Source organism: Nymphaea colorata, chromosome 14 (assembly GCF_008831285.2).
Source record: "Nymphaea colorata isolate Beijing-Zhang1983 chromosome 14, ASM883128v2, whole genome shotgun sequence".
Lineage (NCBI taxonomy): Eukaryota > Viridiplantae > Streptophyta > Magnoliopsida > Nymphaeales > Nymphaeaceae > Nymphaea > Nymphaea colorata.
Genome location: NC_045151.1, coordinates 9,978,343 through 9,992,635, shown reverse-complemented (window position 1 = coordinate 9,992,635; position 14,293 = coordinate 9,978,343). Strand labels below are relative to the sequence as shown.

At 40.7% G+C, this 14,293-nt stretch overlaps 1 protein-coding gene across 2 annotated transcripts in view; it reads left to right on the top strand.

The window, feature by feature from the left end:
- LOC116267791 (DExH-box ATP-dependent RNA helicase DExH6) overlaps positions 1–14,293 on the top strand; it is a 57,241-nt gene that overhangs the window by 5,294 nt on the left and 37,654 nt on the right. The window contains exons 2-5 of one of the 2 annotated variants that reach the window (XM_031649694.2): positions 7,540–7,630; positions 12,475–12,781; positions 12,962–13,036; positions 13,280–13,324. In XM_031649694.2, the coding sequence (XP_031505554.1) occupies positions 7,540–7,630; positions 12,475–12,781; positions 12,962–13,036; positions 13,280–13,324 (518 nt within the window). The remainder of the gene's footprint in view (positions 1–7,539; positions 7,631–12,474; positions 12,782–12,961; positions 13,037–13,279; positions 13,325–14,293) is intronic. The other variant, XM_031649695.2, reaches the window with a different exon arrangement.

The window sequence follows — 14,293 nt, the reverse complement described above, 5'->3', positions numbered from 1 at the left end:
CTAATAAACAAATCATGAAAATAACAAACATACTAAAAAAACCCCTAATTTTTGGACAAAAATGGACTTAGCCAAGGTTGATCAAGTCCAAAAAGGACGGATACGGTCCTCGGTGCTTTGCCCGTACCCGAGACATACCCATGGGCATACAATACCCATCCTGGTATTGTACCCTTATGATACAGGTACTGCTCCATAAATGCAATATCTGTGTGTGACATAGGATGCAGGCAACTCGAAGGGACCATCCTCGATTGTCTTAAATGAAAAACGGGGACCCACCCGTTCTTTTGTAAAGCACTCTTTGTTTTCGCTAGTGCCGACTCATTGCACATGTAGATTAAAACAATTAGACTCCTCCTCCTTTAGTTTCAGTTCAAGTTCAGGTTTCTATCAAGTTAGGAGTTGTATCTACTCCATGAAAGGGAAAAAGGTTGGGCTTAAATAAAGAATTTGCTTATCGATTTTTGAAGTTGACATTCCCTTGAGTTCAAGGATCTGCATTTAGTGCCCTTTTGACCAGGGTAGAGCTTGTGATTGTTGATTGGCATGGATTGCATATGAACCAGTAGACTGTGACAAGTCACTGGTACTTGCAATGAACCATTTACTTCAATGAAAAGTGTTGAAGTATGTTAGACGGGTCTCGGGACCGGGTTCGGATCCATACCCGATCCATCTTGTAGCCCTTGTTGGGCATTACTTAAGTTGTGTAACCCTAATCTTTATTGTTAATGAAATCTTAAGAGAGAGAGAGTCTGGCGGCTAGTGGGCAACCAGCTCCTCCTCATTCGTGGTTTTTTTCCTCTTGTTGAGGGTTTTTCTACGTTACATCGTGTTCCTCGTATTCTCTTTCTCTGTGCCCGTGTTTCTACATGGTATCAGAGCCCACGAGATTGAGACTTTTTTGGTGATCGTGGAGTTTTCTTCACTCGCCGCCGCTGCTGTCACCGTCGTCGTTTCCGCCGCCGCCGCCGTCACCGTCACCGCCGCCGCCGCCGTCACCGCCGCCGTTACCTTTCTGCTGCGTCGTCCGACGACGCTGCTGACACCGCCGCCGGCTCCGCCACCGGCGTCACCGCCCTTGCTGCCGTGCCGTCGCCCTTGCTGCCGTGCCGTCGCCCTTGTTGCCGCGCCGTCCACCTGCTCCCTGACGTCGCGCCCTGCTCCCTGCCGTCGTCCTTTGCGCCGTTGCCTTCTGGGTCGGCCCTACTCCAGTGGTGCCCTCCATTGCTACCGCCGTTTGCTGTCGCCCCCCTTCCTCCCTGCCGTCGCCCTCTGCGCCGTCGATATCGGCGCCCGACCTGCTCCCTACTCCGCCTGACCAGCAAACGTCTTCCGCCGCCCGACCTGCTTCCTGGTGTTGCCTTTCCGTCTAGCGCTGCCTCTACTCCCTGCATCATTGTTCCGTTTCCGTCGCCGCCGCCGTCACCGCCGCCGCCGCCGTCACCGCCGCCGCCGCCGTCGCCGCCGCCGTCACCGCCGCCGTCACCGCCGCCGCCGCCGTCACCGCCGCCGCCGCCGTCACCGCCGCCGTCACCGCCGCCGTTACCTTTCTGCTGCGTCGTCCGACGACGCTGCTGACACCGCCGCCGGCTCCGCCACCGGCTCCGCCACCGGCGTCGCCGCCGGCTCCGCCACCGGCTCCGCCACCGGCGTCGCCGCCGGCTCCGCCACCGGCTCCGCCACCGGCGTCGCCGCCGGCTCCGCCACCGGCGTCGCCGCCGGCGTCGCCGCCCTTGCTGCCGTGCCGTCGCCCTTGCTGCCGCGTCGTCGCCCTTGTTGCCGCGCCGTCCACCTGCTCCCTGACGTCGCGCCCTGCTCCCTGCCGTCGTCCTTTGCGCCGTTGCCTTCTGGGTCGGCCCTACTCCAGTGGTGCCCTCCATTGCTACCGCCGTTTGCTGTCGCCCCCCTTCCTCCCTGCCGTCGCCCTCTGCGCCGTCGATATCGGCGCCCGACCTGCTCCCTACTCCGCCTGACCAGCAACGTCTTCCGCCGCCCGACCTGCTTCCTGGTGTTGCCTTTCCGTCTAGCGCTGCCTCTACTCCCTGCATCATTGTTCTCCTGCGGGATCTGCTGCAGAGTTCTCTGCTCACGCCAATTGCTGCGTGCTCCCCATTGCCGCGGCTGCCCTTTGTCACTGCAGGAGAAATTTGGGTGTTCGAACGACGTGATGGCGGATTCCCCTATGGGAGAGTGGATCATCGACAGTGGCGCTACTCACCACATGACCGGCGATCCTAAAGTCTTTCATGGGTATAAGCTTTCGTCAGGAAAGGAACGTGTTTCTCTTGCTGATGGTTCCTCTATCTCTGTGGCTGGAAAAGGGAGTCTCCCACTTTTGAACAAGTTCTTTGTCCACAATGCTCTACATGTTCCCCATCTTCCCTTGAACCTCTTGTCGGTTAGCAAGATTACGAAAGAGTTGAATTGCGAACTAATTTTTTCTGCTGATCGCTATGTTATGCAGGACTTTTGACAGGGAAGAGGATTGGGATTGGTCTGACTTCTGACGGGCTATATCGCTTACCTATGCGTACTGCTCAGGCTCTCATGACGGCAGTCAGTCAAGCAACGAAGAACAGAGAGGAGTCCCTTGAATTGCTTCTACGGTGGCATGAGCGCCTTGGACACCTGCCTTTTGGAATTCTTAGACAGCTGTTTCCTGATTTATGTTTCAGGTTAGATATGACTATGGTGTTCTGTGATGTCTGTCACCTGGCCAAACATGTTAGGGCTTCATATCCTTTGTCTAGCCATCGGTCTAATGAGGTATTTGCCATGATTCATTCTGATGTGTGGGGGCCTTCAAGGATTCCTTCTTATAATGGTTTTCAGTATTTTATCACCTTTATAAATGATTGTTCTCGTAACACTATTGTCTACTTGTTGAAAGACCATAGTGAAGTTCCTACTGCCATAGAGACTTTCATTGCTTATGTGGAAACTCAATATGGAGCATCTGTTAAGACCTTTCGATCTGACAATGCTCGTGAGTATATGTGTCAGTCTGTTGATAGCTTCTTTCGAAAAAAAGGAATTGTACATGAGACTTTCTGTAGTTATACTCCTCCTCAAAATGGAGTTGCTGAACGAAAGAATCGTTAGTTATTGAATATGACTCGAGCTCTTCTTTTTCAACGTCATGTTCCAAAAAGGTATTGGGGGGATGCTGTGTTGACCAGTGCGTATCTTATAAACCGTTTGCCTAGTCGTGTGTTGAATGGGCAGACGCCTCACTCTATGTTATCGGGGAGTCGTGAACCTTTCTCTCTTCCACCAAGAGTCTTTGGCTGTGTTTGCTTTATTCACAATCATAGTCCTCACATTAAAAAGCTTGATCCAAGGTCTATTAAGGGCGTATTTCTAGGTTATTCTCCCACTCAAAAAGGGTATAAGTGTCGGGACCCTTCCACTGGTCGTGCCTATGTTACCAAAGATGTCACTTTCCTTGAACATGCTTCGTATTTTGGTGAGAATCCTCTTCAGGGGGAGAATTCTATGTCAAAGGAAGAGTATTGTTCAAGTCAGGAAATTCTGTTTACAGATTTTTTAGACTACAGGCGTGAATCCATTGGTCCTTCTATTGAGGTGCTTGAACAAGAGAAAAATGGAGAATGTTCTACTAGCGCAGGAGAGGAATGCAATCGTCTGTTTGGACAAGTTTACTCTAGGCGAAGAGTCTGTACTGAGGAGATGACAGGTGGTGAGAATTCTGTTCCCAATCCAGTTAGTCCTTCCCTGGATGACCCAAGTCGTGCTCAGAAGCAACCTGTTGAAGAAGAGATTCAGACTGTTATTGCAAGTGAAGAGCTTCCCATCGCCCTGCGAAAGGGTGTCAGGTCGTACTCAACATCCTATTGGTAATTTTGTTTCATATTCTAGACTGAGCAAGGACTACAAATGTTTTGTATCTTCTCTTTCTTTGGTTATGATTCCTAGGAATGTTGCTGAGGCTCAAAGTGATTCCAAGTGGACTTATGCAATGCAAGAAGAGATGGAAGCCCTGAGAAGAAACATGACATGAGAAGTTATAAAGATTCCTGAGGCGGCTCACTTGGTTGGATCTAAGTGGGTCTACACCATCAAGTACAAACCAGATGGAAGTGTTGAAAGATACAAAGCTCGTCTTGTGGCCAAGGGGTTTAGTCAGAAATATGAGATTGATTATTTGGAGACCTTTGCTCCTGTTGCGAAGATGAAGACTGTCAGAGTCATTATCTCCTTAGCTGTGATGAAGGAGTGGAAGATGTACCAACTTGATGTCAAGAACACATTTCTCAATGGAGACCTTGAAGAGGAAGTATATATGTGTATGCCTCCAGGATATGAGGAACCTGGAAAATGTTGCAAGTTAAGGAAAGCTTTATATGGGCTCAAGTAATCTCCTCGAGCATGGTTTGAACGACTTAGACTTGTCATGAGACAATGTGGATACCATCAAGGGAATGGAGATCATACACTCTTTGTGAAGAGAAATGAACAGAAGGTTACTATTTTATTGGTATATGTTGATGATATGATTGTCACAGGTGATGATGAAGATGAAATAATTAAGTTAAAGAAACTGTTGGCGATCAAGTTTGATCTCAAGGACCTTGGTAAGTTGAAATATTTCATTGGCATTGAAATTGCTAGGTCTGGGTACTAGCCTCGTGCTAAATCAACGGAAGTACACCCTAGATTTGTTAAAGGAGACCGGGAAATTAGGGTGTAGACCAACTTCTACTCCTCTAGATGCTGGCCATAAGCTAAGTCTTAGAGATGGGGAGCCTCTCTGTGAAGAGGCCAAAAGAAGATATCAATGTCTTGTAGGGAAGTTGATTTATCTTACTCTCACTAGACCTGATATTACCTTTGCTGTGAATGTGATGAGTCAGTTCATGCATGCTCCCACGGATGCCCACTTGAAGGCTGTTGATAGGATCTTGTGCTGCTTGAAGAGAAATCCTGGCAAAGGTCTTTTGTATGTCAAGCAAGACACTCTTGGGATTGAAGGTTATTCAGATGCAGACTGGGCAGGCTGTATTGACACTAGGAGGTCCACCTCTGGCTATTGTATCTATTTGGGAGGGAATCTCATAGTGTGGAGAAGTAAAAGGCAAGATGTGTGTTCTCGTTCCAGTGCTGAAGCAGAATACAGAGCAGTGGCTATGAGAGTTTTAGAGCTTTTGTGGCTAAAAGTATTGTTGACGGATATTGGTATAAAGGTTGAAGAACCAATGAAGATGTATTGCGATAACAAGTCTGCAATCAACTTGGTCAACAACCCTGTGCTTCATGACAGAACAAAGCATGTTGAGATTGACCGACATTTCATTCGAGAGAGACTTGATGCTAAAGAACTTGTACTTCCTTACATGAGATTTGAAGACCAAACAGCTGATGTTCTGACGAAAGCTCTATCTTCAACTTCATTCGAGAGAAATGTATTCAAGTTGGGCATGTTTGATATGTATGCCCAACTTGAGGGGGAATGTTGAAGTATGTTAGACGGGTCTCGGGACTGGGTCCGGATCCATACCCGATCCATCTTGTAGCCCTTGTTGGGCATTACTTAAGTTGTGTAACCCTAATCCTTATTGTTAATGAAATCTTAAGAGAGAGAGAGTCTGGCGGCTAGTGGGCAACCAGCTCCTCCTCATCCGTTGTTTTTTTTCTCTTGTTGAGGGTTTTTCCACGTTACATCGTGTTCCTTGTATTCTCTTTCTCTGTGCCCGTGTTTCTACAAAAAGAATGGACATTGTCAATGTTTCACAAATCTTCTAAACCTTACAAGTCCATGGTCAGGTTTCCGTTCCATTAGAAAGTTGTGTTCCGTAGCATGTCAAGTGGCCTACACTTGCAATGCTATACATGTGGAATAGCAAGAGGTGTTCAACGACCAAACAATAGAAAGACAAGTGAAGGAGGATCCCTATAGTCGTGACACATGTGTGGGTGCAATTCCTCTTGTCCTTTCTATTGAAGGGGCTCCCAGCCTTAACAAATAGTGCCAAACATGCTCTCTATCCATAATCTCTTTCTTCTTTCTTTCTTTCTTGCCCATGGCAATTTTGAGGAAAGAGGAGCTGGAGAAGACTTCTGAAGCAGGTGACTCCCTTGGTGAATGCTTCTTTTGGAGATGGAACGAGAGAGCCAACCCTGCAATCTGTGAAAGTTCCTATTCTTCAATAGATTTATCCTACTAGTACTTTATGACAAACAACAAATCACTTTTAAGTCCCTTTTTCTCCTTAGGATCCACCAAACTTAAGGTGGAAAGGGTTGTTGTCAAAAGGGAAAACAAAACAGAACAAGGGGCTGAGAGTCTGAGACAACAAAGAGCTGGAAAAACCAGTCCCAAAATGGGACTGGTTGAGTGTGTGTGTGTGTATATATATATATATATAATATAATATGCCTGAAATATGTACATTAAGTAAATATGAAGACTACATGAACTAATTATAAGTTGTCCAATCAACTTTAATAGTTCATAAAGTACCACGTTTAATTTGTTTTTTTAATTGAAAAATAACTTTACATGTTAAAAATTGGGTTTTTACTATGGACCAAGTTCGCAAATCTTTTATAATCAGTTCTCACAGTCCTTTAATCTTGTCACAGAAAACACGTTTTTTTAAAAAAAAACACGAAAAAAATGCGATAAATTAAATGGCCGTTTAAAACTTAAAAAAACACTTTTTTTTTGGAAAAAAACGTTAAAACCGAAAAGAACACGTTTTTTTCATCTTTTTCATTTTTTTTTCAGTTTTTTTAATGCCAAACAGTTTTTTTCATTTTTTATTTTTTATTTGTTGCAAATCTACTTATCTTGTGATGTTTGTGTTATTAGTTTCTCACTTATTTTATTTTTCGTCCATTTTTAGTTTTTTAAAATTTTTAAAAATTTACCGTATTTTTCCTTTTTTTCAAGCTCGCCATATTATACCCGAGAATATCTCGCCGTTTAAAACTCCGAGACGTTATTTGTGACTATGATCTTGCCACTGAAATGTTGCTTGAGATTGACACAATTGTTGTGTTGACACATTATTATAGCATTACAGTTGTTGCCTTCTTCACCTTCTTAACATTATTGCTTCCAACCTGGCATGGTCTTTTTTCTCTAATCTTGCCACTGAAATGTTGCTTGAGAATGATACAATTGTTGTGTTGACACATTATTATAGCATTACAGTTGTTGCCTTCTTCACCTTCTTAACATTATTGCTTCTCATCTGGCATGGTCTTTTTTCTCCCATGCAAGCAACTATAGCCCATTATAACTCAACTATTTTATGTAATTTGTCCCTTTAACTTTTGGTTTTCCTTTGTTACATGTTTTATAATAATGTTAAATCTTGTGCAGTAGACATGATGGGCATTTAACACCTGTGCAAACATGTTTTATGCTTGTGTGCTCATTTTCTTGAATGTGCTATTTTCTACAGCTTTGAGTGGTAATGTATAAGCAGAATATGGTGTCATGTGATGAACATATTTTCAAATGAAGTGCAATTCTTTTTGGAGCTAATACCAGTTATTCTCTTGTAGTGTATACATTTGAAGCAGATTTGACCAACACTGAGCGTGCTGAGGTGCATATGCTATGTAGAAAAATGGGCATGGTGTCAAAAAGTTCTGGGTCAGTATTGATGTTGTGCTTTTTGCTCTTTTTCAATGTAATGTGTACTTAATCACTTCTGATGTTTGGTATTTGCATCATTGTCACTGGTATATCTTTAAATGTATCGGTTGGGCCTACCTATGCGCTGTATCATATTGTATCAGAAATGTAATGTAGGGACACACAACATAAAAAAATGTTAATATCTTTAAGGGGTGCAGAGTTCATCTTCAATCTAAGGTTCACTGGGAACACTATTCGACTCAGGGGTAGACAAATCTGTAGACAAGCTGATTCATAATATAGATTGATGAGCAAATGGTTCCATTATTCACCATGGGTGATGAACCTCAATGTTGGAGATTGGTTCTGGTTAAAGCTGTAAAGTCTATCGTCAATTTTGTTCATCAATAATAACATTTGAATGGCTTGTTATGTTTGGTCATAGGATCTGAATATTGATACTCTTTGTAATCATCTGCATATTCCATCAGTGGAATAGGAAGTTTTTTCCTGAAACGTATTCCTAAATATTTGTCAAGATGCACATAATAAATAGATCCAAATACTCATAAATCATTATATTTAGAGTGCTATTGGAAATGAGTAAAATAAGTTATTTGCTAAAATAGTCATAGATAGATGGTTTATAACATAAATAGCTGAATGAAAAGCCTTTATCCACATGCCAATGGGAATATTACTGTTATGTAACATGCTCATCATACTTTTAACAATGTGGTGGTGGTGGTGGTTTGCTCACCTATTCCTTGTTGTTGAGGTATATGTGGGCAAATAGTCAATGATTTAATCCATTATTTGAAAGAAGGTTAGTAAAAAGTGCATAATGTTTGTAGAAAAGTGCTATTTGACAAAAGAATGTAAGATTCAAAATAAACCAAGGACCTCAAATTTGTCATAAAGTATATCCAAGTACAATAATAATAGCTACAAGAAATAACATGATACTCACTTCCAGAAATAGAACATTCAGGAGCAGACCCCAACACTTAAATAGAGAATTTCAGTAGGTTTTGATGTTAATTATCCAATTGAATGAAGAAAGAAGACTTATATAACTGACAACTTGGATGTTTTTTATCATCAAAATCAAGAAACAGATTTAATGGAATGAGGTTGTTTGACACAAGCTTTTCAGGATGGGACAACCGTGATCATGATGGTTATGCAAAAAATTTGGTTCATCATAACTAGGAACACCATTTGAGGAGGAACATCAAGAGACTCTAATCATGGCTTCACGATGGAAAATATGAATGGAATGGTCTTGTTTAGAAATGTTCATATTTCTTCATCACTCCCTTCTAATGTATGTTTGTTTCATTTAGTTCTTAATATGCACAAGAGCGAGTAAATTGGAGAGAAATATGTTACCAACAAGTTTAGAATAAAAATGACATTTTTCTAATATTAGGAGTGAGAAGAACATGAGACAAATTAATGGAGGAACTAGACGAGAATAATAACATTTCCAGTTTGATAAACAAAATGATGGGTTATCTCTTGTCATAATACTGCTTTTACTAAAATAAAGGAATGAGTATGAGAGTTGACCAATATCAACCGTGACATGAGTTGCTCCTGTGAAATCCTTGAACCACACCCTATTCATCTTATTTTGTATTCATTTATGAAATAGTGCCAATAATAGTTGCTACATGTCCCCACTGGATTTTGTTCTGCCAGTCTTTCTAGGCATAGTTGCCAATGTTGTGCATCAAACACAGTTTAGATGACTACTTGGTCAATGGACCAACAAGTTAATTTGGCAACTTAAAGCATCAGTTCACGAATTTTGCAAATGCCGAGGGGCAAAAATTCATTGGTTACCCTTCTTTCAAGGGCTGTCACTGCAGTGGAAGAGCAACCTTGCTGGAGTGGAACCAGCAGTAGAGAAGATGATAGAAAAGATGGGGCACACTCACAATGAGCACTCCATCCAAGCTGGCAATCACACTTTTAGTATATTATCATTTTTAAGTGTTAGACATAGAAACAAATAAGCAGATAAACATTTATTCGTTTATGCCAGCACATGCAATCATAAGTCATCTATGATGCTGTTTACCTCATTCATATCTTTGATTAAAGAAATATATCCTTTCCTTGTAAGTTCAAAGTTCCTTCTTGAGATACAAAATACTCGCTTTTGATATCTGATAAAGGCTTGACTGACATGTGAAATTGATTGCTGCAATCATCTTGTTAGTTTCGCATATTTCAGGCAGTTGTCTGAGATGGCTGTGAACACCTCTTAAAAAAAGATAGAAGTGATGTAGACAACAAGGGCTGATCTCATTTTGTCAAAGCAATGTACTTAGGGTTTTGAATAATCTTGGTAGAGCAATCCTTTTTATCATCCTTTTCTATGAACTATGGCAGGGCTTGAACTGATCCTCTAGATGCTCAAAAGATCACAACTCTTATGAAAGAAAAAAATTGTTTTTTCCAAGTCAAAAAATTGGAATTATTGATTTTCTTATACACAATTTCACTTAGGAGACTTGAAGGAAGACCTGAAAGGGAAGATGAATAATTCATGATCTTGAATAGGAAACTGAAGAAAACAAAGTTGTTGGCATGGAAGGTAGAAGTTTTCAGTATGGAGTTCTTGGCTATGTCACGTGGGTGCATGGTGTGGGGTGTTGTGCGGATGTAGGTGCTGGTGTGGCACATCCCAGAAAATTTGGGTGCGGGGGTGCAGCGAGAGCATATATATATATATAATATAATATATATAATTATATGGTTGTTCCTAAGTCCTAACCTTTATTTGTCCAATTCTTTTCTTTGACTTTAATTACTGTAAATAAATGTTTATGAGAAGGCTATTTTGGTCCAAACTTTTAAAGGGTGCAGCTCCATTTTAAAACTATATATATATATATAGTTTTAACTTTTCCGAAAAAGACGCGACAAAAACACAAAAACACGTTGGCAAAAGAAAAGCAAAGTATCATGTTTTTTTTATTAAAAAATCAGTAAAATTCAAAAGATGTGAAAGACACACGTTTTTTCCTGTTCTTTTGACGTCTTCTTTTATATGATTTGAATTCTGTTCTGGGTGGTGACATGACTTTCATATTAAGAAGTTTTAATGTCAATATGGAAACAAAGAAAACCAGACTTCTTTGGACTTTGGAGGAGACAAGTTCAGAGATTTTAGAGAAGAAAAAAACATTTCAGTGGGAAGATGGCTCATCCTAGGGTTTTGATTTGGAGAAAAATCATCAATGATGCTAGAATATCTTGCCAAAGCCGTCAACCGACCTCACCAAACCCACTGATTGCCAGAAAATGTCGCTGTAGGTATTGCTGCAAGCCTAGAACATTGATATCAGGTAAGTATTATGCACATCCTTTTCCAGCACGGGTAAGTCTTTTGCACGTCCTTTTGTTCCGACATAGTGATGTGCATTATTCACTTGTTTTGGCTTGTTCAGGCCCCATTGTTTTTTCATGTTTATGCTGAAGATAATGTTCTTGAAAATCCCAAAATGCATGTATATTATATACTACCTAAGCTGATTGCTGCAATCACCTTGTTAGTTTCTTATTTTTCTATTTTTTCCTAATTTTTAGGAAATTTTGTTACTTTTTAAAAATTTACCGTTTCTCCTTTTTTTTTTCTGAAAAGAACAAGCTCGTTGTATTATGGCTGAGAAAAACCTTGCTGTTTATATATATATGTCACATGGGTTGGGATGCAGGTGTGGATATTTCTCAATTTCTCAAAAAAATTTAGGTGCAGTTGCGGCGAACATGTATGTATATATATGTGTAGGTGTGTGTGCGTGTATGTATATACATCATTTGTTATATAATTATTTAACTGTTTAATAGTCTTATTTATTTATCTTACATATAAACTTTTTGTATTAGAGGTAGCTTAGTCAGGTGTGCATTTAAAATGATCAGTTTTTGTCCGATTCGGCTGATCGCAAGGGCTGTGCTGTGTCATAGAAGCAGAACAACAACATCGACACGGGTGCGACATGGGTGCAGCAGCCGTTTAGGATCACCCGTGTGGCACAGATGATAATAATAATAGTCATACATTATGTTCTCTTGTCGAAAATCAAATTTTATAAGAAAGTCATTTTAATTATTTTTATAATTTTATGTTGAATAACGTAAAGTTTTTTTAAGTATTGGTAAACTAGACCCTTCTGTCCTCAAAGATGGAGGACAACAGACAGTTCATCAGGTCGCCCTTTGAAAAGGACGGCCAGTTGCTACTTGGAGTTTGTGATTCCAATCAGCACAGTTGAATATATTTGCTGCAGATACTCAGAGGTAAATCAGGAAAACAAGAATGGAGAATGAGATCAGAGAAAGGAAGCATTGATTGATAGAAGGAAGGTTGTAGAAGAGGAAGGATTTTCTTGACTTGAAAATCAATTGGTATCTCTTTGGTCAGACCTTATTGTAAGTACTCAGCATCTGAGTGTGCACCGTGCTATCTACAGATCAGCTCCCACAACCTATGTTATCAAAGGATTAAGGAAACAAGAGCAAGAGGCATATAGCTCACAATTTCCAGTGCAAATTTCATTCAATTATATATGTGCTATGAAGGTTGTAACATGGGACAATGTGCTTAATCATATGAACAGTTGTCAATCATATCCAGAAATAGAATATAACAAATATACACCATGTTTTTGGGTCTAAGTCAGAACTGAATCCAGATCCAACACGTCACAACATGATTGGCTTAAGCAGTAACTGCTCAACTCACTTTTTGCCTTCCAGCAGCATTGGTATGATGCTAGAGAGAGCATGTGTTACTCTTATCTTCCTATTGGATCCTTGTTTACAGCTTCTAAAACTTTTTGCAGGCGTGGACAACATCGGCGAGTTTCGGTATTCAAAGCTCTCCAAAAGAAAGCAGAAAAGAATGACACGGGTAGTATCGCATTGACTTTTTCAGATGACACACAAAGTGTTTTAAGAGATCTGTTTGCCCATTATCCTCCTGGTGATGATGAGTCCTTTGAAGAAATAAAGAGCTTTTGCAGCAAGAATGAAAGGAGACAGAGGAATTATGACACTAGTTTCTGCAAGCCCATAATGTCCAAGCGAGACATTAAGAGGAAATTGGATTTATTTGCATCAAGGATCAAGGAATCTCCTCAGCTTAGAAAGGTTTTGCATACTTTTTGTGAGCTCTTTTCCAGATATATGAAAATTCTCCCAGAATCCCATTCTTCTATTTCATTTTCATTCTCAATTTTATTTCCAAAAAAATTATTGGCTAGTTGGTGTAAACTTGCAGAATGCCTCTTACAATATCTTTTCCACCTGAACAATTTATTTTGCTTGCAGATTTCAGAAGATAGGTCAAAGTTGCCAATTGCATCTTTTATTGACGCTATAACAGACAGCGTGGAATCCCATCAGGTACAATGACTCTGTATCTTCTTTTTGATTAGTCCTTCATGCTCCAGTTGAGTTTGGGAAATTACTCTTGCATTAAGGCACCCTTCCTGTTATTTCATCAGTGACCTTTTTTTGGAAACACATTGATAGTTCCTAGCTTCTTTTCAATTGACTAATAAAGCATATTTTAATCTCCTTATGTGTTCTGACCCAGTCATATATTTCTTTTGATAACAAATTTTTTCCATCTTTTGTTAAAATCAGGTAGTGCTGATATCTGGTGAAACTGGTTGCGGGAAGACAACTCAGGTCCTCAAGGCTGATTTAATCTAGATAACCTTCAAGCTTCCATTGTTAGAAATAGGACTGACATTTTGCTCTCTTGTGATCTGTCGATAATTGTTCCTGTGGTGCATTCTTTGGTGGATCGAGAGTACTATGGTCGCTATTTCATGGTTCATAATGCTTAGTCAATTATCTCAGACTCATAAACTGTGAATGAAAGTTCCTGTTTGGTGATGAACTCCACAATCTTGAAAAGAAGTCAAGAATGAACATGAAAGACTGAAAGCTCAAAGTACCAAGATTCAAAATTTCATATGAACCTATTCACATGCATGCGCTCACAATGTGCAGATAGGTACAAGCCACAATAAAGAATTTATTGAATGAAAAAGAACAAAAGCTGATTTATGAGGGAGAAGCATCCACAATATATAGAAGAACACATCCCCAAGCTAGCCATTGGAGGTAGCCGTTGCTGTTGGGAAATAGCCAATGGCTAGTCTGGTGCAGTCTTGTATAAAATATTAAAAACACAAAATGGAAAAAGGAAAAATACAAAACAGAGAGAATCAACATTATATATATATGTGTGTGTGTGCATATGTGTATTTTTATATATTCTAATACATCCGCTCATACCTACGGCTAGAAATTTGTTAGAAGGAAAATTAGACTGATTAGTAAGTAGTGCCTTACTGAAGAAGTCTGCAGTATGAAACTGTGGGGCTATATAAGATAAAGCAATTGCCTTTCCTAAAGTTTTCCTCTAACAAAGTGACAGGCTATTTCTGTATTTTTTGTTCACTCATGGAAGAGACAATTCCGGGCTATATAAATTGCGCTCTTCTTATCACAACATGATTTTATGGGTTGCTGCAAGCTATGTCACACCGACTCTCAAAAACAGCAAAAGCATCCAAGTCTTGCTGGGTGCAGGTGCACCTCCGACATGGCATTGGGCATGGTCAACGTGAATCTGGTGCAGTCAATCTG